This window comes from Panthera leo, chromosome A3, assembly GCF_018350215.1.
Source record: "Panthera leo isolate Ple1 chromosome A3, P.leo_Ple1_pat1.1, whole genome shotgun sequence".
NCBI classification, from domain to species: Eukaryota; Metazoa; Chordata; class Mammalia; order Carnivora; family Felidae; genus Panthera; species Panthera leo.
The window spans coordinates 101336906-101358026 of NC_056681.1; the positions used below are offsets into that span (position 1 = coordinate 101336906).

Sequence of the window (21121 nt, forward strand, 5' to 3'; positions counted from 1 at the left end):
TGCCAGTCACCATACTAGAAGTGGCCTCACGTTCAATCTTCTTAGCAGTTCTTTGGCATCGATAAGATCCTCCTCCTCACTTCAATAGAGAACTCTTCCCCTTTCTATGGGAGAGATGAGAGAAACACAAAAATAGCCAAAGCATAACACAAAATAACACAAAAGCAGCCAAAGATAAGGGCAGTGGCCCTTTCCAAGGCCCTAGCCATGGCGTGGCCTGACAAAGATTCGGCTTCTGATTGGAAGAGGCAGTCTGGGAAACAGCTTTGATGCCGAAACGTTGGGATTTCCAGAGAGATGTCAATGACTTCCATCCAAAGACCATCAGGAATCTGCCCGGACTTGAACAAGTTGGGTTTATGTCCGGTTGGAAGAGGGAGAAGACATGTGATGAGAAGCGTTTAGAAGAATGGGGAATCAAAAAGTATTTATTTCTGAAGTATTTAGAATGATTTGATCGTTATATAGTTGTGTCTGAGGGATGGGACGAGCCTAGGGTCCTCCTATAGTGCCATCTTTCCCATATGCTTTCAAAAATTATTTATTATAGGTTTTGGGTTTGTATTAGGTGATTTGAGGGTGGGTTCAAGGAAGCGAGGCTTTGCTCTGGATTGGACACTTTCAGGAAACAGAGGACTCGATAAAGGGGCTCGAGAATTCTTGTCAATCAGGCAGGAGGAATAATACGTTTAGGGCCGTGTTTGGTCATTCCTGTGTTTTGGACGATGTTCGTGGTTTGTGTGTCTTCAAACATAAATAGCTGCTTGCCTTACTTTTGTCGCGATCCATCGTGATCACAGCAGTCTTGTCCGACGTGAGTATTCTCTGAACTCGTTGATGTTCAACTGGAGAACGCCACGTCCTCAGGGCGGGTACCAGCCTCCAGATCAGGGGCCCCGTTTCACGTTCTTCAAGGAATTCAAGACATTGGTTGAAATAGAGACTACCCCCCAAATTCCGGTATATAACTTGCCTCTTTAGAACCCCATCCCATTTCTCTCCAGCTGTGCAGAAGCCATAGGGCTCAGGGATTGAAAACATGAGCTCTGGCCACAGGAAGCTGGGGCCGCAATCCTGTCTCTGTCACTTAATAGCTGTGTGAGACCCTAAGCAAGTCACTTATCCCTTCTGTGCCTCATTTTCCTCATTTACAAAATGGGGAGAGTAAGGGTTCGTACTGAAGGATTGGGGTGAAGCAGTCGGGACATAACCCAGCAGTTGTGCTCTGTTGTTACAATTGTCACCAAATGTCCAGTCAATTCTCAAGTGCCTGGCTGCTTGTAGGTGCCTCCAGCTGCTGTCATTTCTCTTGTGCCCTCCTCTTCCCTGTCTGTGCTGCACACTTCTCCCACACTGGTCTTCTTTAAAAAAAAAAAAAAAAAAAAAAAAAATTTTTAATATTTATTTATTTTTGAGAGAGAGAGAGAGAGAGAGAGACAGAGCATGAGTGGGGGAGGGGCAGAGGGCGAGGGAGACACAGAATCGGAAGCAGGCTCCAGGCTCTGAGCTGTCAGCACAGAGCCCAGCGTGGGGCTTGAACTCGCTAACTGTGAGATCGTGACCTGAGCCAAAGCTGGACACTTAACTGACGGAGCCACCCAGACGCCCCACACGATGGTCTTCTTTAAGAAGTCCCTTTCATCATGTTCTGTTGAGGGACATGCTCCGCACTCATTCTTGTTTAGTGAGCACATGCGACGGGCCAGGCATTGGGCTGAGCTGGGAATTTACAGCATTTTAGTCCATTCTCCTGCAGGGTAGGTATTTTGAATCCCCATTTTACCACTTGAGAAGGATACCGAGAAGATAGTATAAGGAACTTCTCCGAGGGCACGTGGTTTTTAAGTGGCAGAGCTGGGTTCAAATGCAAAATCTTGTGACTCTCAAAAAGAACACTATTGCAGGGTCTAGCACTTGTAAGTCTAGTCCGGCAGGCTCGGGAGTGGCAAAGGGCGGTTCAGATCTTTTGGGGAAGCAAAAAGAAGGGCGCGCCTAAATAAAGGCATGGAAATAGCATCAGTTATGTGACAAATACCTGCTGGAGTGTTATAAATGCTCAGAGAGAGGGGTGTGGGTGAGCGTGAGCGGGCAGGAAGTGGTTGCCACCAGAGGTCAAAGGTTACCTGAACCTTCAGAGATGGGCCAGATTTGGACAAAACGAGGCTCTTCATTTAAGACTTGATTTTACCACATCTCTTCTGCCATTTGTGTAGTCCCCTGTCAATACCAGATGGCCCTCCCTTCTGCACCCCTTACCTGTGCTTGCTCACCCTCCCTTTGGGCCCTTCCCCCTCCTCCCTCTCACCAGTTTGTAAAATTCAGATGGCAGAAACCTTGTGCTTTCTATCTCCTATTATCACCAATGACAATGCCCCTTCTTCCTTCTCCCCGCCCCCGGGGACTGGACACGTACAGCATCTGACCCGGTGTCTTGCTCAACCAAGGCAGCTGGCAGTTGCTGTTGAACAAATGAAGCAGCAGACTCCAAGTTCTTATACCAGTTTAACAATTTCACCGGCATTTTTGGTATCGATTCACATGAACTGTGAATCACATCTGCACCCCAGGCTGGGCCCTGACTGGCTCTCTGCACTTGTACAAGTCTCTGAAAGACCCTGGTCCTGGCCTCCCACCTCTAGAAAAAGCTAAGGGTGGGGCGCCTGGCTGACTCAATCAGTTAATCTCACAGTTCATGGGTTCGAGCCCCGCCTCGGGCTCTGTGCTGATAGCCCAGAGCCTGGAGCCTGCTTCAGATTCTGTGTCACCCTCTCTCTCTGCCCCTCCCTGACTTGTTCTCTCTCTCTCTCTCTCTCTCTCTCTCTCTCTCTCTCAAAAATAAATAAAACATCAAAAAAAAAAAAATATAAAGGCATAAAGCTAGGAGTGGCCTGGCCATAGTCTCCTTGTAGTTGAGTATAAGAACCATAAGAATCTCTGGGGCGCCTGAGTGGCTCAGTCAGCTGGGCGTCCTACTCTTGGTTTTGGCTCAGGTCATGATCTCACGTTTTGTGAGCTCAGACCCCACATCGTGCAGTGTGGAAACTGCCCGGGATTCTCTCTCTCTTCCTCTCTCTGTCTCTCTGTCCTTCCCATGCATGCTATCTCTCTCTCAAAATGAATAAATAAACTTAGAAAATATTAAAAAGAATCATAAGACTCTCGTGAGGCTTGTTAAAAGGTAGATTCTGGGCTTGGCTCCTACTCCCAAAGATTCCGACACGGAAGGTGGCAGCAAAAATCTAGGTGTTAACATATATCCAGGGGACTGAAGCAGCCGGTCACTGGGCTGCCCTTGGAGAAAGCCTGCTCTAGGTGACCCGGCTAGTTGCTATGAATCTAGAATGGAAAAGGTTGACAAACCCTGTGTTGGGGGCCGGTGAAGGCATCTGTGCGGGGACAGACCTCTCTGAAGCACTAACCCGTCTTAATTTTCAGAGTTGTCCACTTGAAAGCTAATGACCCAGTTGTGTGCGTCCCCAGGGGAAATCTAGAAGAGCGAAACTGACGCGCTCTAGTGTCCGGCCCCCTCCGGTCCCCTCCCGAAGATGTGGGGCCTCTTGCCCCCTGAGCTGTGCGGCAGGGGCTGATTCTGATTAACTCCACAGGATCTGTTTTTGTTTGTTTGTTTGTTCTTCACCTGAAGGGGTGTCCGTTTCTGCTGAGGGCCCTCCCAGCTGAGGCACCCTGTTTGGGAAAGGCGGGAGTTTGCTAAGCCCTTTGGAGGCTCCTGGCTCCTGGAGAGGGATCGGTATCCCCATTGCTCTGGGAGGAGGCCTTTGTAGTGTCGACTTGCTGTTTGTGTTTCAGGCTCTAAGGGAAGGTTTGCTCCTAATTAAAGGCATAAATGCTTTAATCCCTGGCCTGAGGGCTTCCCATAGCGCATTAGCCGTATTAGGAAGGAAATGGATTGTAATCCCTTTAATATAAGCCTGGAGGAACTCGAAGGCTTCTGGTTTGGGAAAAGAATTTCCTCCTGTGATTTAACAATATTAACATGCTGAATTTGCATAGACAGAAACTTGGGGCCCAGCTTTCCCTCCAGAAGGAGCCAAACTGATTCTCTCTCAAATGAATGACTGCTACGATAATTAGGCTCCTACAGCATACCAGCTCAGATGCCAAGGCATTGTACCGATTTTTCTCCTTTAGTTTTGTCATCCAACCGTGTCCATATGTATTTTCTCAAAAAGGAAATGAAGATAGAGAGGTGAATGTTCTCACCGAAGGAAGGAGGGGAGGATCTTGTTGAGAGCCGTCCGTGTGCCCTGTGCTTTGTGGATTCTGCTTATTGATTGCTGTCCACACAATATATTTGTGTGTGCTTTTAAACGTTTACTTCACCCTAACCATGTTTTTGGAAACACACTCATGTTGGTTTCTAGCGTGCCGCGTAGTTTGTCTTACTCTATACAATTTGAACCCAACGCCCGTATGTAGGCTTTAAAAAAACAAACAGGATTTGTTTTCTGGTTTATTTTTCATCCCTTACCAATGTTGAAAAGATCGCCCTTCATGCTGCTGGAGGAGACAGCAAGAACCATGAGAAACTTACCTGTGCTGCTTCAGAAAAACAACAGGGATTGCGCCGTGGGAACTTGAACATCGGTACATGGCGATCCAGCAGTGCGTCTGTGTGAGCTTACGACACGTCGTAGCTATGTTGTAGCCTAGATGGAGGAAGAAATGGGGGCACTGAGGCTCTCGGCGTGAACCTGCCCACGGTGGCTAGCCATGGGGTGGCCCATCTGAGGCCTCGGCCCTGCTCCTGTAGGTTAATGCATTGACGTTGCTGCATGAACTCTGAAGCCCAGAGATTCTGCAGAAACCTGACCGCAGTGGAAGTGGCAAATGCCAGAAACTAAAAAAAAAAAAAAAAAAAAAAGAGTACATGGACCCCTTCACCTTTTCACTCCCGTGGCCTTATTTCCCTTCCTGCTGCCCTTTTAGAGAGGCAGAAGAAAGCTCTTTAGGGCAGGCTCGCACAGCAGGGCTGTGTGGGAGAGAGCTCTGCTCCCCAAACGTGGCAAATCCTCTCTGTTAGCTTCAAATACCGCCTGTGTCACCAGCAGTTCCAGAGTGTGTATCACAGGTCCAGAGCTTTCTTCTGGGGGCTGTAGATTCTCTTACCCACTTGGAAGCCACACAGGCCGCACCAATGCAATATTTGTCTTACTCCCCAAGCTGGCTCCTCTGCTGGAATTTCCTACCTTACCAAAGGGGGACCAACCCCCAGCGGCTCATCCCCAAACTCTGGGAACCATCTTTGATACTTCTGTCTTGCTCCTGCTGATTCCGGATAATGAATTCTATAGAGTGTGGGGTGACTGGGCGATTCAGTTGGTTACGTGTCCAACTCTTAAAATCAGATCGTGATCTCAAGGTTATGAGATCGAGCCCCACACTGGGCTCTGCACTGAGTTTGAAGCCTGCTTAGGATTCTCCCTCTCCCTCTCTCCCTGCCCCTTCCCCGCTTGCGTTCTCTCTCTCAAAGTAAATAAATAAACATTGAAAAAATTCTATAGAGTTTACTTCTAAAATGCCTCTTGAATCTGCCCATTCTTCTCCCTATCACTGTCATCTCCTCTGACCTGTCCCAGCCGCCACCATCAGCTAGTGGCCTGCAAACTCCTTGCCTGGATCCTATCTCACCCTCCCCCCACCTCCCCCACCCCAGGCCATTGTCCATCAGTGATCTTTTTGATATGTTGTTTCATCCTTCTGCTTTAATTCCCCGGTACTTCCCATTATTTTCAGGATAAAACCCACCAATCCCCGTGTACCCCACTGGACAAACCACCCCCACCCCAGCCTCATCTGGAGTCAGTCGCCCCTGTCTCTCCTCACTCTGCCCTAGTAGAGCAGCCTCTGTCTTCCACACAAGACAGGGCTCCCTCGAGTCCTACAGCAGTCACACAGGCCAGAGCATTCGCCTTCCTCCCTAGGACTGAGTTATAATGTCACTACTTGGCACAGGTCTCCCCTCTAAGACTGGATCAGGTCCCCGCACCCAACTTGTCTTCGATGGCATCATCACCGTTGTATTTAAAGACTCACTTATATAATACATTTCTCTATCGCTAAGCTGTAACTTCACGAAGGCAGAGACCACTTCTGGTTTACGTCACCACTCTGATCACAGGCCCTGTACAACGTCTGGTACAGAGCAGAGACTCAGAAAACATGGGTAAACACTGGCATGAAGAGCCACCAAGTACCGTCACAGACTCACTATCCATTTGGCTTTCTACATTCATTTCAGGTGGAAATCACATACCTGTCTTACAGATGAGCAAACTGGTTTCTGCTGAACTTACCTGGTTTACCCAAAGGCGTGAAGATACCAAGTATCAGGATTTGAAGTCAGGACTCCACTTGGTTTTATTTTCCTGGAAATATATCCTTGCGGCACAAAAGCCTCTTGTGGTGGCCCGGCTGTCCCTTCCGCTTGTATCTCTGCCGCGATTGCATTCTTTACCGAGTTCTTTACCATTTCCTTCAGTGTTATTACATTCACAAGCACTTCTTAAATTCTTACATCTAAGTGAAAGTGCACTGAGGGATAAGAAGGTGACTAACACCAAGTTCTTTACCTGAAGGACACCACAGTTTGCTAGGAGAAATAACTACTTTCTCTCTCCAACCTTGGATTTGTTGGAACTGTTTTAGCTGTAAGTTGTGCAAACTCCACTAAAACTGGCTTCAGCAGGAAAAGGAATATATCGGCTCATACAAACCGCAAAGTCTGAATGTAGTTTAAGCTTCAGGCATGGTTGTATCCAGGGGCTTGGTGTCCTCATGATACAGTCACTTTCTGTCTCCATCTCTTGGGTCTTCTTTTCCCTGCTCATTTTATTCTTTGGCCAGGCTCCCTTCGACTGGTGGCAAAGATGCCCTCAGACAGCTCCAGGCTCCAACAGTCCTTAGTGCCTGCTATCCCGGAAAGAGAGAGATGCTTTGCCAGGAGCTGGCATGATGCTCATCAGCCCACCTTGGGTCACGAGCCTCTCCTTGAATCAATCATGGTGGCCTAAGGGACGGAATATTGCTTACTGTTGAATCTGCACAGTTCAGAACAGTGCCCAACACAAAATAGTGCTCAATACATATTGGTTGGATAAATGAAAAGCGTCTAGTAAAGAGAACAAGGAGAGCTTCATGGGAGAGGTGGCCCTTAAAAAGAGTGACTAATTTTTATTGTGGTAAATATATATAACCTAAAATTTACCATTTTCAATGTACAATTTGGTGGTTTAAGTATGTTTGCAATACTATGCCATCATTGCCACTAGCCATTTCCAGAAAGTTTTTATCTTAAAACTCTGTACTCGTTCCTCTCAACCCCTGACAACCACCACTCTACTGCCTGTCTCTCTGATTTTTAAAAATCTTTTTTTAACGTTCACTTATTTTCGAGACAGAGAGAGACAGAGCACGAGTGGGGGAGGAACAGAGAGAGAGGAAGACACAGAATCGGAAGCAGGCTCCAGGCTCTGAGCCATCCGCACAGAGCCTGACTTGGGGCTCAGATTCATAGACTGCGAGATAATGACCTGAGCTGAAGTCGGACGCTCAACTGACTGAGCCACCCAGGTGCCTCCTCTGTCTGATTTTGACATCTCTAGGCACCTCTTGTAAGTGGAATCCTATGATATTTGTCCTTTGTGGTCTCGCTTATTTCACTTAGCGTAATGTTCTCAAGGTTCATCCATGTTGCAGCACGTGCCCCGATCTTCTTTTTAAAACTGAATAATAGGGGCACCTGGGTGGCTCAGTCGGTTAAGTGTCTGACTTGGGCTCAGGTCATGATCTCGTGGTTCACGAGTTCGAGCCCCGTGTCGGGTTCTGTGCTGACAGCTCGGAGCCTGGAGCCTGCTTCCGATTCTGTGTCTCCCTCTCTCTCCGACCCTCCCCCATTCATGCTCTGTCTCTCTCTGTCTCAAAAATAAATAAAGGTTAAAAAAAAAAAAAAAAAACCCTGAATAATATTTGAACAAAGGGAAAAAGAGACAAACCAAAAAAACCAGACTCCTAACTATAGAGAACAAACTGGTGGTTACCAGAGGGGAGGTGGACAGGAGATGTGTGAAACAGCTGATGGGGTTTAAGGAGGGCACTTGTGAGGAGCACTGAGTGATGTATACAACTGTTGACTCACAGTGTTGTACATCTGCAACAAGTATAACACTGCATGTTAACTACACTGGAATTAGCAATTTTTAACTTTTTACAAAACAGAATAGTATTCCATTGTGTGTATGTATCACGTTTCGTTTATTTATTCACCTGTTGTTGGATATTGGGGTTGTTTGCATCTTTTGGCTATTGTGAATACTGCTGCCATGAACATGGTCGGGCAAGTATGTGTTCGAGCTCCTGCTTTCAATTCTTTGGGGCACACACTCAAAGGAAGAATTGCAGGATCATATGGTAATTGTTTAGGTGTGATTTTTGGAGGAACCGCCATCTTGTCTTCCACAGTGGCTGTGCCACCTTCCGATTCCCACCAGGGGCACACAAGGGCTCCAGTTTCTCCGTATCTTTGTCGACATTTATTACGTTTCGTTTTTGGATTATAGCCATCCTAAAGGGCGTGAAAGAGGGTGAAATTTTGACAGAGAATGGACAAGCCAGCCTTTCAGCCAACAGAGGCCTGCCTGGAGGGGCTATGGTATGCAGTGGATTGAGTCACGCAATGTCTGATGTCAAAATCCATGTGGGGTTCTGTTTACCTTCCTTTCCTGGAAACGACCGACTGTAGAGTACCGTAAAGGCCCTGCCTCCCATGTACCTTCCAATGCGGCTGCTAGAGCTCATGCTGGCTCAGGTGTGCTGGAACATCAGTGACTTGCTCTGAGAGGCTGAGTCAGGGGCAGACACCCGGGAGGTTAGCTGGTCACCCATCACAATGACCAGGGGCTGTGATCAAAGCAGCCTGCATCACACAGGTCAGGGTTCATCTCAAAGACAGGTGTGGTTGGGGCGCCTGGGTGGCGCAGTCGGTTAAGCGTCCGACTTCAGCCAGGTCACGATCTCGCGGTCCGTGAGTTCGAGCCCCGTGTCGGGTTCTGTGCTGACAGCTCGGAGCCTGGAGCCTGTTTCCGAGTCTGTGTCTCCCTCTCTCTCTGCCCCTCCCCCGTTCATGCTCTGTCTCTCTCTGTCCCAAAAATAAATAAAAAATGTTGAAAAAAAAAAAAATTAAAAAAAAAAAAAAAAAAAAAAAAAAAAAAAAGACAGGTGTGGTGGTGGGGCACAGAGACAGGACTCTTCACGAGGCAGGGGCACCTGGAGTTGGAAGGGCAGGAACATCGTCATCTGCTTGGTAGAAGGAGGGGTAGGTGCTGTTTGCACTGACGCTGGCCCCCAGCCCCAGGAGGGGAGCTCTTTATGCACAAAAAGGAGGGGGCGTATGGACTTTTTGAGGTCTGGCAACCACCCCACTGGGTCACAGCCCACTGAATGGAATAGGCTCGGGGCAGTGTTCCATGGGAATGAAATGGAGTACCAGTCAAGAGCCTAAGGGTCCATGCACACAATACAGGGTGAGCTCAGATTGCTCCCAGCTGTGAGGCTCCCTGCTAAAACTTCAGGGCTGGGGGGGCGAGGGGCAGGATTGGACCTTCCTGCGGCTATCATTGAACTGGGTATGCAGAACCTTGCTTCTTCACCCTGGATGCTCCCGATCCCTGCTGGAAAACATGATTTGTGCTTCTGAATCAGGGCACCTGTAAGTCCTAGGCCCGTGGCTTGCTTCCTCAGTGCAGCGTTATGTGGGTAGCTTGAAATGGGCCATGGTGGGAGCATTTGCACGACAGAAATGCAGAAATCGGTAAACGCTTATTTATTTGCCTCCAAAGGTGGTTGTTAAATATTTACCAGCACACGACTTGCCCTGCTTGAGAGGTGAATCTGATGTTCTCATCGACTCAGGTTCGGTCTGGGGCCTGCTCATGCCCCTTTGTCCCAGGACCCCTGTCCACCTGCCCATCGATCCCTGCTGCCATCAACCCCTGGGTGACTGAGTCATATGCAGGGTGGGGCTGAGAGGATTGGGGCAGTTGTGCTCGGTTGGCACAGCTTTGGGGACAATGGCTGTTTCCCCGGCATGTGACAGAAGCAGGGCTAACCAACTTGTCTGTGTCTAGGTCATCTGCCATGGCAGGTGTGGTGTACTCCAGACAGGTGAGTGTTGTGGCTTTCTGTCTGTCCCTCGTGGCCACTTCGAGGTTGGGCAGCTTTAACAAACAGGCCCAGACGCTTTGGGGATCCCTATGATGATCATTCTGAAATGGTGGGTTTTTTTTTTTCTTGTTTTTTAACCAGTAGGGGAAAGCTAAGGATTTGCAATGTTCTGAGGGTTCATTTACGTATTCAGCATGCATGTATTAGGTATCGTGGGTGTGTCGGTCCCTGTGCTGGGTTTTGAGGCTGCAGAGATGTCCAAGATTAGGTCCTAACCTTGTGTGCTTCATTAAATCCATTACAATTCGCCACGATAAGTGCTGCAACGAGGGACGTAAAATGTTGTATGAAAGCGGAGGAGAAAAAGTTTAATTTGGGGGAGGTGAGGAATGAAGGGGTGGGATAGATGTTTTGGGGCGAAATTTAATCTGGGTTTTGGAGAATGTGTAGGAGTTTGCCAGTCCGTGAGGAGTACCACTGGTGTTTCCGGCGGGAGATAAGAGCATGTGCACCCGTGAAGAGTAGACTGTAGCGAGGCTGGTGTACAGAGGGCATGGGGGGGAGCCAAGTGGGATGAGGTGGTAGAGGTCAGTGGAAGCCAGATCGTGAGGGGCTCTGAATGCCAAGCCCAAAAGTTGGTCTTGGTCCTGTAGACCATGAGAAGCCACGGCTGCCTTTAGGTGGAAGAATGGCAAGACGGGATCTCTTGTTTTGTAATCTCCCTTGCCCTGTAGGCCCCTGCGGACTTAGATATATACCAGAGCTCTTACATGATTGACTATCAACCCTACGGGAAGCACAAATACTCCAGGGTCACACTACAAGAGGTAAGAAGTTGCTCGGTCTTGTCTTTTCTTCAACGGCCGACTGAAATCATCTTTCCTGCATTTGTATTATGAGCGCGGATATTGGGGGCACTTACTTCGAACAATAGCTGATGCCAGGAGATCTAAAGAAGTCTTTTATGTGTATGTTTTGTGAGTATGTATGCTTTAAAATGTACATCAACTCTAGGGGCGCCTGGGTGGCTCAGTTGGTTGAGCGTCTGACTTCAGTTCAGGTCACAATCTCGCGGTCCGTGAGTTCGAGCCCCGAGTCGGGCTCTGTGCTGACAGCTCAGAGCCTGGAGCCTGTTTCAGATTCTGTGTCTCCCTCTCTCTGACCCTCCCCCGTTCATGCTCTGTCTCTCTCTGTCTCAAAAATAAATAAACAAAAAAAAATTTAAAAAAATAAAATGTACATCAACTCTAAGTCATGCATACAAAAGAGTGTAAATAATATACATTTACAGTTTAAATAACATTGACAAAACAAACACCAATGTACCCATTATCAGCCAGGTTAAAACATAGCACGTTAGAAGTACCAGAGAGCCCTGGTGGGCCCCTCCCTGCTCCCACCTCCTCCCACCTCCAGACGTAGCCACTATTCTGAATTTTGGGTTAATCATTCCCGTGTGTGTGTGTGTGTGTGTGTGTGTGTTTATTTTAAGTTTATTTATTTCTGAAAGAGAGGCAGAGGCAGAAAGGGAATCCCAAGCAGGCTCCTCACTGTCAGTGCAGAACCTGACGTGGGGCTCGAACTCACGAACCGTGAGATCATGACCTGAGCCAAATCAAGAGTCGGATGCTCCACCACCTGAGCCACCCAGGCTCCCCTCCCTTGTGTCTTTCTTTAAAAAATAGCTTTACTCTATATGTATGTGTCCCTTCAAACAAATTGTTTAGGTTTGCCTTTTGAGCTTTATTATATATTGGATCATACTATTCATCCTCTTCTGTGACTTTTATTTTTTGCTGAACATTGTATTTTATATAATATATTATTCATTTCTGCTGTGTGGTACTACACTGCTTGAATGTGCCACCATGCCTGTCCCGTTGACCATCTGGGTTTTTACTTTTTTGTTACCCCTCCCCACTGCCCAGTGCTGCAATGAGGATTGCACAGCCTAATGTATCCACCGCCCCGGGAGTGGAATTGCTGGTCGCAGGTAACATCGCTATTTGCCAAAGTTGTTACATCGATGCAGCAGAGACAGTCAGTTCTGTAACTCTCCAACCTTGCCATAAACTTGGTATTGATAGACTTTCAGATTTTTGCTGATTTGGTTGGTTTGAAATAATATTTTCTTGTGATCCCATGTTTCCGGATATTTATTATTCTGTGAGATGTCTGTCCTGCCTTTTGCCCATTTTGTTTTTTTGAGTGGGATGTTTGTCTTTTTCTTATTAATTTGTAGGAGTTCTTTACATATTGTAGACATGTTTCATTTGTTAGTTATATAAAATGGCAAAAGTTCACAGGCTGTGGTTCATCTTTTCACTTCCTCTCAGTGAATCGCAATTCTTACCCAATTCTTACTGGCAAAATATAGCCAGGTGTAGGCATCTTTCCCTGTATCATCTGCTCTTTTGAAGTCTTAAGAAATCCTTTCCTATTTAGAGGTTTCGCCCCTAAAAATAAGAAGATCTAGACAAACAAAATGGGACAATTTCTGGGATATAGTATTTGGTGGAAGCAAAGTGCAGAGTGGGATTATAATGTGCATTTGTGTACAAACCAAGGGTGTGTGGAACTTCATTATATGTTTATATGTATCATTGTATGTACATAAACTATATCTAAAAAGATACATGGGGCACCTGAGTGGCTCAGTCGGTTAGGCGTCTGACTCTTGATTTCGGCTCAAGTCATGATCTCTCAGTTTGTGAGTTCAAGCCCTGAGTTAGTCTCTGTGCTGACAGAGGGGAGCCTGCCTGGGATTCTGTCTCCCTCTCTCTCTGCTCCTCCCCTGTTCACTCTCTCTCTCAAAAATAAATAAAATAAACATTAAAAAAAAAAAGAAGAAGAAGAAGAAGAAGGGCACCTGAGTGACTCAGTCGGTTGAGCATCTACTTCTGCTCAGGTTCTGATCTGGAGGTTCATGAGTTCAAGCCCCACATCGGGCTTGCCGTTGTCAGCACAGAGCCTGCTTTGGATCTTCTGTCCCCTTCTCTCTCCCTCTGCCCCTCCCCTGCTTGCACTCTCTCTCAAAAATAAATAAAACATTACAAAAAAATTTTAATAAAAAAATTTTAAAAACCCTTTGTATTATTTCAGTATTGCCCTCAGTCATATACATTACCATTCAAAAACTAATTTTTTTTTAAGAGAGAGAGAGCATGAGTGGGGGAGAGGGGCAGAGGGAAAGAGAGAGAATCCTAAGCGGGCGTCACACTGAGCATGGGGCTGGATCCCACCACCCTGGGATCACAACCCAAGCTCAAATCAAGAGTAGGACACTCAAAGGACTGAACCGCCCAGGTGCCCCCAATGTTTTTTAAATAAAGAGAAGTGTGCTCCCTGGAGGATGAGGCCAAGGAAGCTTCGCCTCTCACCGAGCTCAGCTCTTGGTTCATGTGTGATTTATTTCCACAGCAAATGAAGCTGGATGCCCAGCTCCGGGACAAAGAGTTGTACAGGCCGATCCCCAGCTCCAGGCCCAAGCTAGAGGATGGGTACCCCGCCTTCAAAACTCCTCCCATGACCGCCAGAGACCTGGGGCTCCCAGGCTTCTTCCCACCACAAGACCAAGACCGGGCGACCACGGCAGAGGGCGAAGGCAGGTTCACCGGTCTCTGCCATTCCGTGTACCCGGTTTCCCACGCTCTGTACCTGGCCCAGGGCGATCCCAACCGCGTCCACCAGAGCGCCCACTTTCCGTGCCTCCTGGAGCCCGAGCGCCAGCCTGCCGCCAAGGAGGGCAAAGGCTACTTCCTGCTGCCTGGCTGCCTCTGTCCTCATCACCACAAAGTCAAGTTCCCCGTCTTGAACCGATGGGGGCCCTTGATGCCATTTTACCAGTAGGAAGTGTGGGGCGCCCGCAGGGGCACTGTGGAAACCCTCCCTCTCACCAGGCAATCCCCCACTGCCCTTGGAGAATGGACAGGAGAAGTGAAAATAAAGCCGTGGAAGATGATCCAGGAGCCCCGCCTGTTCTGCTTTGCGCCCTGCCTGCCCTGGCACCACATCTCTGCCCACCTGTAGGAGGAGGAGGGGATGAGGGAAGGAGGGCAGGACGGAGGGAGAGAAGGAAAACTGGCGTCTTTGGAGGCTGGAATCCGTGTCAGTTGAGCGTCCCGCTGTAAAGATTCTTGCTGCTGCAGGCATTTACTTACGAAATGGGAAAAATCACGTTCCCCAGAGTTGTCTGGATGTTGAGTGCGATTGCAGACTGGTCCCACGCTGGAGCCACCCACAGTGACCACTTCAAGGGCGTCATTTTACACGTTCCTTCTTGCTCAGTGGTGCTTTTGTAAACATACATATGCCCTCTTAGGGGCACAGTGCAGAAATGACATTCTTCCCTTCCAGTTCTGTCCTCTTGGCCACAGCCTAGCCACATGGTCCCACCAAACTGCAAGGAAGGCTGGGAAATACACCTTCATCCTGGGTGGCCATGTGCCGGTGAAAAACAGGAAGCCAGCAGAATAGAAGGAGAGGGTGTATTGGGGTGGACGACTGTCCATTTTTGCCACAAAACCTGAGGAGGCTTTCCCATTGGAATCACACCAGACACCTAGTGCTTCCCCAGGGAATCTCGTTAAAATGCAGATTCTGAGCCAGTCAGTCTAGGACAGGGGCAAGATTCTGCATTTCCAGCAAGTTCCCAGGTGAGGCCAGCACTTCCGGACAGGGGACCATGCTTGAGTAATGAGGTCATACACAATACTCTGCACCTTCCGTTTCTCTTCACAAGCCATCACTTACAGATCTATTTTTTCTTTCTTTGTTTTTGTTTGTTTGATTTTAATAGCCTCCATGCCCAGTGTAGGGCTTGAACTCACGACCCTGAGACCAAGAGTTGCATGCTCTACCTAGTGAGCCCGTCAGCCACCCCAGATGCAATTATTGTTATTATTTTAAAGTTTATTTATTTATTTTGAGAGAGAGAGGGGGAGTAGGAATGAGGGAAGGACAGAGAGGAAGAAAGAGAGAATCCCAAGTAGGAGCCGAGCTGTCAGCACAGAGCCTGATGTGGGGCTCGATCTCACAAACCATGACAGATCTAATTATATATTTTTTTAACAGCTGCCTGATATTCCATTGAATTGATGGATTGTGACGTATTGAAGGATTCTCTTATTTGTGGGCAGTGAGGCTTTTCCAGTTTCCTTCCTACAAATAATACAGCAGTAACAATTCGTGAACATATACCCTTGCTGCTTTTATTTCTGTAAGAGTCTTACAAGGGCTGGGTTTGTGCTGGGTCTGATGGGGCGGGTGTTTGCTGTTAATAGATACCATTAGAAGTGCCCCCATCCTCCCAGCAGTGGCTACTAGTGCCTCTTATCCCCATCTCCTTATGATGGACATTATCAATCCTTCTGATTTTTGCTAATTTGATAAATAGAAAATGGTATTTCATTGTGGTTTTAATTTGTCATTACTTGGGTACTGGTGAGATACAGTATCTCTTCTTTTTTTAAGCTTATTTATTTTGAGAGAGAGAGAGAGGAAGAAAGAGAGAGAGAGGGAGACAGAACACAAGTTGGGGAGGGGCAGAGAGAGTGTGAGAGAGAGAATCCCAAGCAGGCTGCACTGTGTCAGCAAGGAGCCTGACTTGGGGCTTGATCCCCAGAACCATGAGATGATGACCTAAGCTGGAAACAAATTGGTTACACTGCCAACTGAGCCTCCCAGGCACTCCCATGGTCTTTATTATATCATTTGCCATTGGGTTTCTGAGTCACATCTTTTACCCTGAATTATCTTTTTTTTTTTTTTTTAACGTTCATTTATTTTTGAGACAGAGAGAGACAGAGCATGAACGGGGGAGGGTCAGAGAGAGGGAGACACAGAATCCGAAACAGGCTCCAGGCTCTCAGCTGTCAGCACAGAGCCCGACGCGGGGCTCGAACTCACGGACCGCGAGATCATGACCTGAGCCGAAGTCGGCCACTCAACCGACTGAGCCACCCAGGCGCCCCGAATTATGTTTTTTCTTATCAGTTTATAGGATTTTTTTTTTTTTTTTTTTTGCACATTGGCCATGTTAGTTCTTTGTATAGCACATGTTCCTAATATGTTCTCCCTGAACTTTTAAATACACAATTTAAAATATGTAATCAGAACATATTTTTTTCTAACATAAAATTAATACCTTCAGTGGAAAATCCTGCAAAGTGAAGAAAAGCATGAAGAAGAAAAAGAAATCACCTCTAATCCCACTGCTCAGCCAGTAACAACTGGTAACATTTTGATTCCCAGCGTAGCAGATGCTCAGTCAGATCCTTGGGCTGTAGAGCCAGACAAATCTAGGGCTCCACCCATGCCTGAGTTTACTACCTAGCACCTGAGGGGTATTCTAGAAAGTTATTTCATGTCTCTGAACAGCAGTTTCCTCATCTGTAAGAGGCATTAATAATGCTCCCACCTTTTGAGGAAACACTGTTTGCACAGCATCTGAGATATAGTCAGTGCCCGGGGAGACCTTTTATAGGTATTTTTACAAATCTCATACTGGATATACATTTTATTTTATTTTATTTTATTTTATTTTATTTTATTTTATTTTATTTATTTATTTTATTTTTTTAAGTTTATTGTTGAGAGAGAGAAGAGAGAGGGAGAGACTATGCAACAGGTGGAGGGGGGCAGGCAGAGAGAGAGGGAGAGAGAGAGAATCCCAAGCAGGCTCTGTGCTGTCAGCAGGGAGCCCTAACTCGGGGCTCAATTTCATGACTATGAGATCATGACCTGAGTCCAGATCAAGAGTCGGATGCTTAACCAACGGAGCCATCCGGGTGCCCCTGAATATGTAATTTTAAACGCTGCTTGGTCTTCGTTGCATTAGCAATAAGCATCGCCATTCAGCCTTAAAACTTTATAAATATCCTTCATGAGTTCAAGCCCCATGTTGGATGTAGAGATTACGTAAAAATACAATCTTAAAAAAAAAAAACTTTACAAACACGCTTGCATGTTCATACCGTAATTACCAGTTAGAGGTTCAAGTTGTTTCCAGTTATGTCTTTTTCTCTTGCAAATTAGGCTACAGAATAAACTTTTTTCCGTAATTAGATAAAGAAGCAAAGTTACTGTGTCAAAGTGTATGTAGGTATTCTCAATGAGTAATACCAAACCACGTTCTAAACAGGCGTATCTTTAATATCAAGGAATCTTTTTTAGGTGTGATGATTGCCTTTTGGTTATGTTAGACTTCTTTTTTTTTTTTTTTTACATTTATTTATTTTTGAGAGACAGAGTGAGAACAGAGTGCAAGCAGGGGAGGGGCAGAGAGAGAGGGAGACACAGAATCCGAAGCACGCTCCAGGCTCCGAGCTGTCAGCGCAGAGCCTGACGCGGGGCTCAAACCCACGAACCATGAGATCATGACCTGAGCCGAAGTCGGTCACTTAACCGACTGAGCCACCCAGGTGCCCCAGTGAGATTTAATTTTGAAATACAGGAGAGATGATGTCTGAAATTTACTTTATTGATTTTTTTTTTCGATGCTTATTTATTTTTGAGAGACAGACAGAGGCAGAGACACAGAGCTTGAGTGGGGAAGGGGCAGAAAAAGAGGAAGTCACAAAATGCAAAGCAGGCTCTAGGCTCTAAGCTGTCAGCACAGAGCCTGATGTGGGGCTCGAACTCACAGATGTGGGGCTCAAACTCATGAACCAGGGGGATCATGACCTGAGCTGAAGTCGGATACTTAACTGACTGAGCCACCCAGGTGCCTCTGAAATTTACTTTAAAATGCTGTAGCAAAGCAGTGTTACTGGAACAAGGGAATAAATAAAACAAGATCAGTGACAAAATAACTGTAGCTGGCGATGGGGGCATGGAAGTCCATCATCCTGCCTTCTTTTCCACTTTAGTGCATGTTTAAATTTTCCGTCATAAACAGTAAAACAGGATGAGGCACCTTGATGGCTCAGTTGGTTGAGCACCCCGCTTCAGCTCAGGTCATGAGCTCACGTTGTGGGTTTTAGCCCCATGTGAGGTTTTACATTGACAGCATGGAGCCTGCTTCTGATTCTCTCCTTCTGTCCCTCCCCACACTCTCTCCCTTTCTCTCTCTCAAAAATAAATAACAAAATTAAACAGGAAGGAAATGAGGAAGGGAGGGAGGAAAAGGAAGAAAGGAAAGGAGGAAAAAAGGAAGACAGACGTACCTTTAGGCTATGGCTAGCCATCTTTAAGTGTATTAGTTCATAATATCCTTGTCATCCTTGCTATTCTGAGTAAAAAAAAAAGAGAGGAAGGAAGGCTGGAAGGAAAGGGGGATGGAAGGGGGAAGGGAGGGAGGGAAAGGAGGGGGAGGGAGGAAGGAAGAAAGGAAGGGAGGGAAGGAGGAGAGCGTGAAAGAGAAAGTCTGTTAGTTGGATAGTATAATCTGATCCCCGGTGAGGTTGAATAATTTCACAAATGACCCTTATCTCTTCATGGGTTGCAAAATGCTTTCTTGCTAACGTGTCCCTTCTCCTTGACCTATTACACTGTTTGGTGAATCTGTTTTATCCAAAATGGCTTCTAGGATGTCTGTAAAAGAAGGTTTATGAGTGCAATCTCACCACTTTTCAATGCTTGTGAACGTTTTTTCCAGTGTTGGGCCATAGGGATCCACTGACAGTTTTAACACATAGTTACTTCCACAAAGTGATTTGGTTGTAAAAATGTAACAATAGCCACCCTTTACCCATCACCTGTTGTAAGCCAGGCTCTGTGCATACATCACCAACGTTCTTCTGTCCTCACATACGGATGAAGAGACAGAGGTTCAGGGAAGTTAAGTATCGGCCCAAAGCCACTCATGGCAAAGCTAGAATCTGAATCCCAGAAGCATCTGATTCTAACCCCAGTGGTTCAGTCAGTTTTAGAATGTTGCATGCCATTTTGTTCTAAATAAATGATAGAAAGCCCTTTAATATGATAGCTGTCTTGCTCCCTAATGTCCAAGTTTCCAAACCTGCCATTTGGTGTGAACAATTGCCCCACCAAGAAGATGGGCAGATGCAGGGCTCCCTCTGGATTCTGAATCCGAGGTGTTCAGGAGGTCACAGCCCTCGTCATGGACTTCCAAGGGCTGGGACTGGCCATGCTGAAGATTTGAAATGGATCACAGAGTCATGCCCGGACAGGTCCACGGGAGCCAGAGCAGGAAGGCTGGCTGGGACCTGGGCCCCTCGGAGCAGGACAGCACAGGGAGTCGCTGGCTCCAGCGACGATGATGAATAGAGACCCCAACACACGGCGCGTGAGGCACTGGCCACACAGTCCCACACGCAGGCCCCAAGGTGACCTTGAGCTGTGTCTGGGCAAGAGCCACTGCAGGCACGACAGCCCCACCCTGGAAATCTCTCTGACTTGGTCTTGCCTCAGACCCCACCGCAGCCGGAGCGCCCCCTGCAGGCCCTCCCCATATCATGCTTCCCCATTCTTTCTCATGGGCAGGACCTGGCCTCTGGGGCCCCTCACCTGCGCCACCCTTCCTACCAGGCTCCCTGCCTTCCCCAAGTTCACACGCAACAGGCCGACGTCGGCGCCTGTGCACTTGCTGTTTCTTTCTGTCTTCCCCTCTTCCCCCACCCCCACCCCCCGAATTATTGCCTCCTCTGAAAAGCCTGTCTGGCCAATCCCCCGCCCGTAACACTGCAATTCCTGAGTGTTCCCAAGGCCTGCCATCCCTGCATCTCTCCGAGGGGTGCTGTGCAGATTACCTGACTGAACCCCTAGGGCCTGGCCGAGACCGCTCAGTAACTGTTAGATCTTTTTAATTTTCGTTTTTATTGTCTTTAGAATTAGGACGGTTTTATTTATCTTTGTTGTTCCCGGAAGCCGGCCTATAGCAAGTGCTCAGTAAATAGTGAAGGAATGAAGGGGGCGAGAGGGAGGAAGAGCTTTCTGAGGGGAAGCACAGCAACGAGGTGGCCCCGGGCCTGACCTCCAGGCATTTTCTGTAGCAGCTCTCTTGGCTCTGGCCTCTGGCAGTTTCAGGCTCCAGGCGGGGCTGTGTGTCCACCTTCAACCAGGGAAGCTCTCGGTACCTGGTGATGTCAGGAGAAGTTACCTGAATGACATTCCTGAGGACGGCCCACGGCTTTGCCCAGTGAACTCTACTCTTTACCAAGTGGAGTCTTCTTTGGGGAGACAGCAGGACGGTGGGAACTCCAAACTGGGTTTGGGCCACCCCCTTGCACGTTCCTAGTCCCAATTCTGGCCTAGTGCAATAACTGTGTTTAATCAATAGATTCAGGAGAAGCCTGCTTTGGTCAATAGACATTTTAATATTCTCAGAAGAAGATTCTTAGCTCCTCGTCCAGTTTATTATGGGGCAGAACATGGCTCCCTGCCAGCAGCCACCCCAAATGTCTTCATCCGTTTTGCATTTTTAGAGCCCCCCCAGAGTACCTGAACATAAGGGAGAAAGCAGGGAATCTGGAGCAGGTGCTGTGGGTGGACCCATAGTGCCACCGGGTGGGCCAGCCCATGTCAGGCACAGCGCAGACCTTCTCTAAAATCCCACCAACAGCTGTCAAACGCATTTTACAGCGGAGGAAACCGGGGGCTCAGGTGATCTGGCCAAATGTCACAGGATAGGAATATCTTCCTTCCATGAAATCTGACTCCCATGAAAACCTTCAGTTTTAGCATCTGTAAAAAGAGGGTAATTATGTTCGTTTCGCGAGATGCAGATAAGAATGTGCAGGAGAGGGCCTTAAAAAGTTTTTTAAATTTAACAAAGGGCTCCTTTCCAATTATTGACCTAAAAGACGACAAGCTGACACCTGTTTTGCTGCACTTGCTGGTAGATTCGCCCCTGCCCTGCGCTGCGCCCCACCCCCCAGCTGGAAGTCAACTTGAAGGGATGTTTTTGTCATTCCTGGGCCTGGGGAGGGGCCCTGATTATGACGCTGCAGAAACAGGATTGGGAGGCTCCAAGATAATGCGA

General features: G+C 47.5%; 1 protein-coding gene and 2 long non-coding RNA genes across 6 annotated transcripts in view; 2 read left to right on the forward strand and 1 right to left on the reverse strand.

The window, feature by feature from the left end:
- Positions 1-6339, forward strand: part of LOC122216305 — a 56608-nt gene extending 50269 nt beyond the window's left edge. Inside the window, exon 4 of the long non-coding RNA XR_006200822.1 lies at positions 6260-6339. This is a non-coding gene — a long non-coding RNA (uncharacterized LOC122216305). The remainder of the gene's footprint in view (positions 1-6259) is intronic.
- LOC122216306 lies at positions 4284-8929 on the reverse strand. The gene is made up of 3 exons (XR_006200823.1): positions 8730-8929; positions 6315-7027; positions 4284-4667 (listed from the first exon to the last, which is right to left on the reverse strand). It is a non-coding gene; the product is annotated as an uncharacterized LOC122216306 (long non-coding RNA).
- A 305-nt stretch (positions 8930-9234) lies between these two features.
- TEX37 (testis expressed 37) lies at positions 9235-14140 on the forward strand. Of its 4 annotated transcripts, XM_042932969.1 has the most exons (5): positions 9235-9331; positions 9855-9927; positions 10143-10179; positions 10914-11006; positions 13600-14140. In XM_042932969.1, the coding sequence occupies exons 3-5, from the start codon at positions 10153-10155 to the stop codon at positions 14026-14028; spliced, it is 549 nt and encodes a 182-aa protein (XP_042788903.1). In that variant the 5' UTR covers positions 9235-9331; positions 9855-9927; positions 10143-10152; the 3' UTR covers positions 14029-14140. The 4 variants fall into 4 exon arrangements, with proteins under 4 accessions (XP_042788903.1, XP_042788902.1, XP_042788904.1 ...); XM_042932968.1 differs by lacking the exon at positions 9855-9927; XM_042932970.1 differs by lacking the exons at positions 9235-9331; positions 9855-9927 and adding an exon at positions 9338-9539.
- The last annotated feature ends 6981 nt before the right edge of the window (positions 14141-21121 follow it).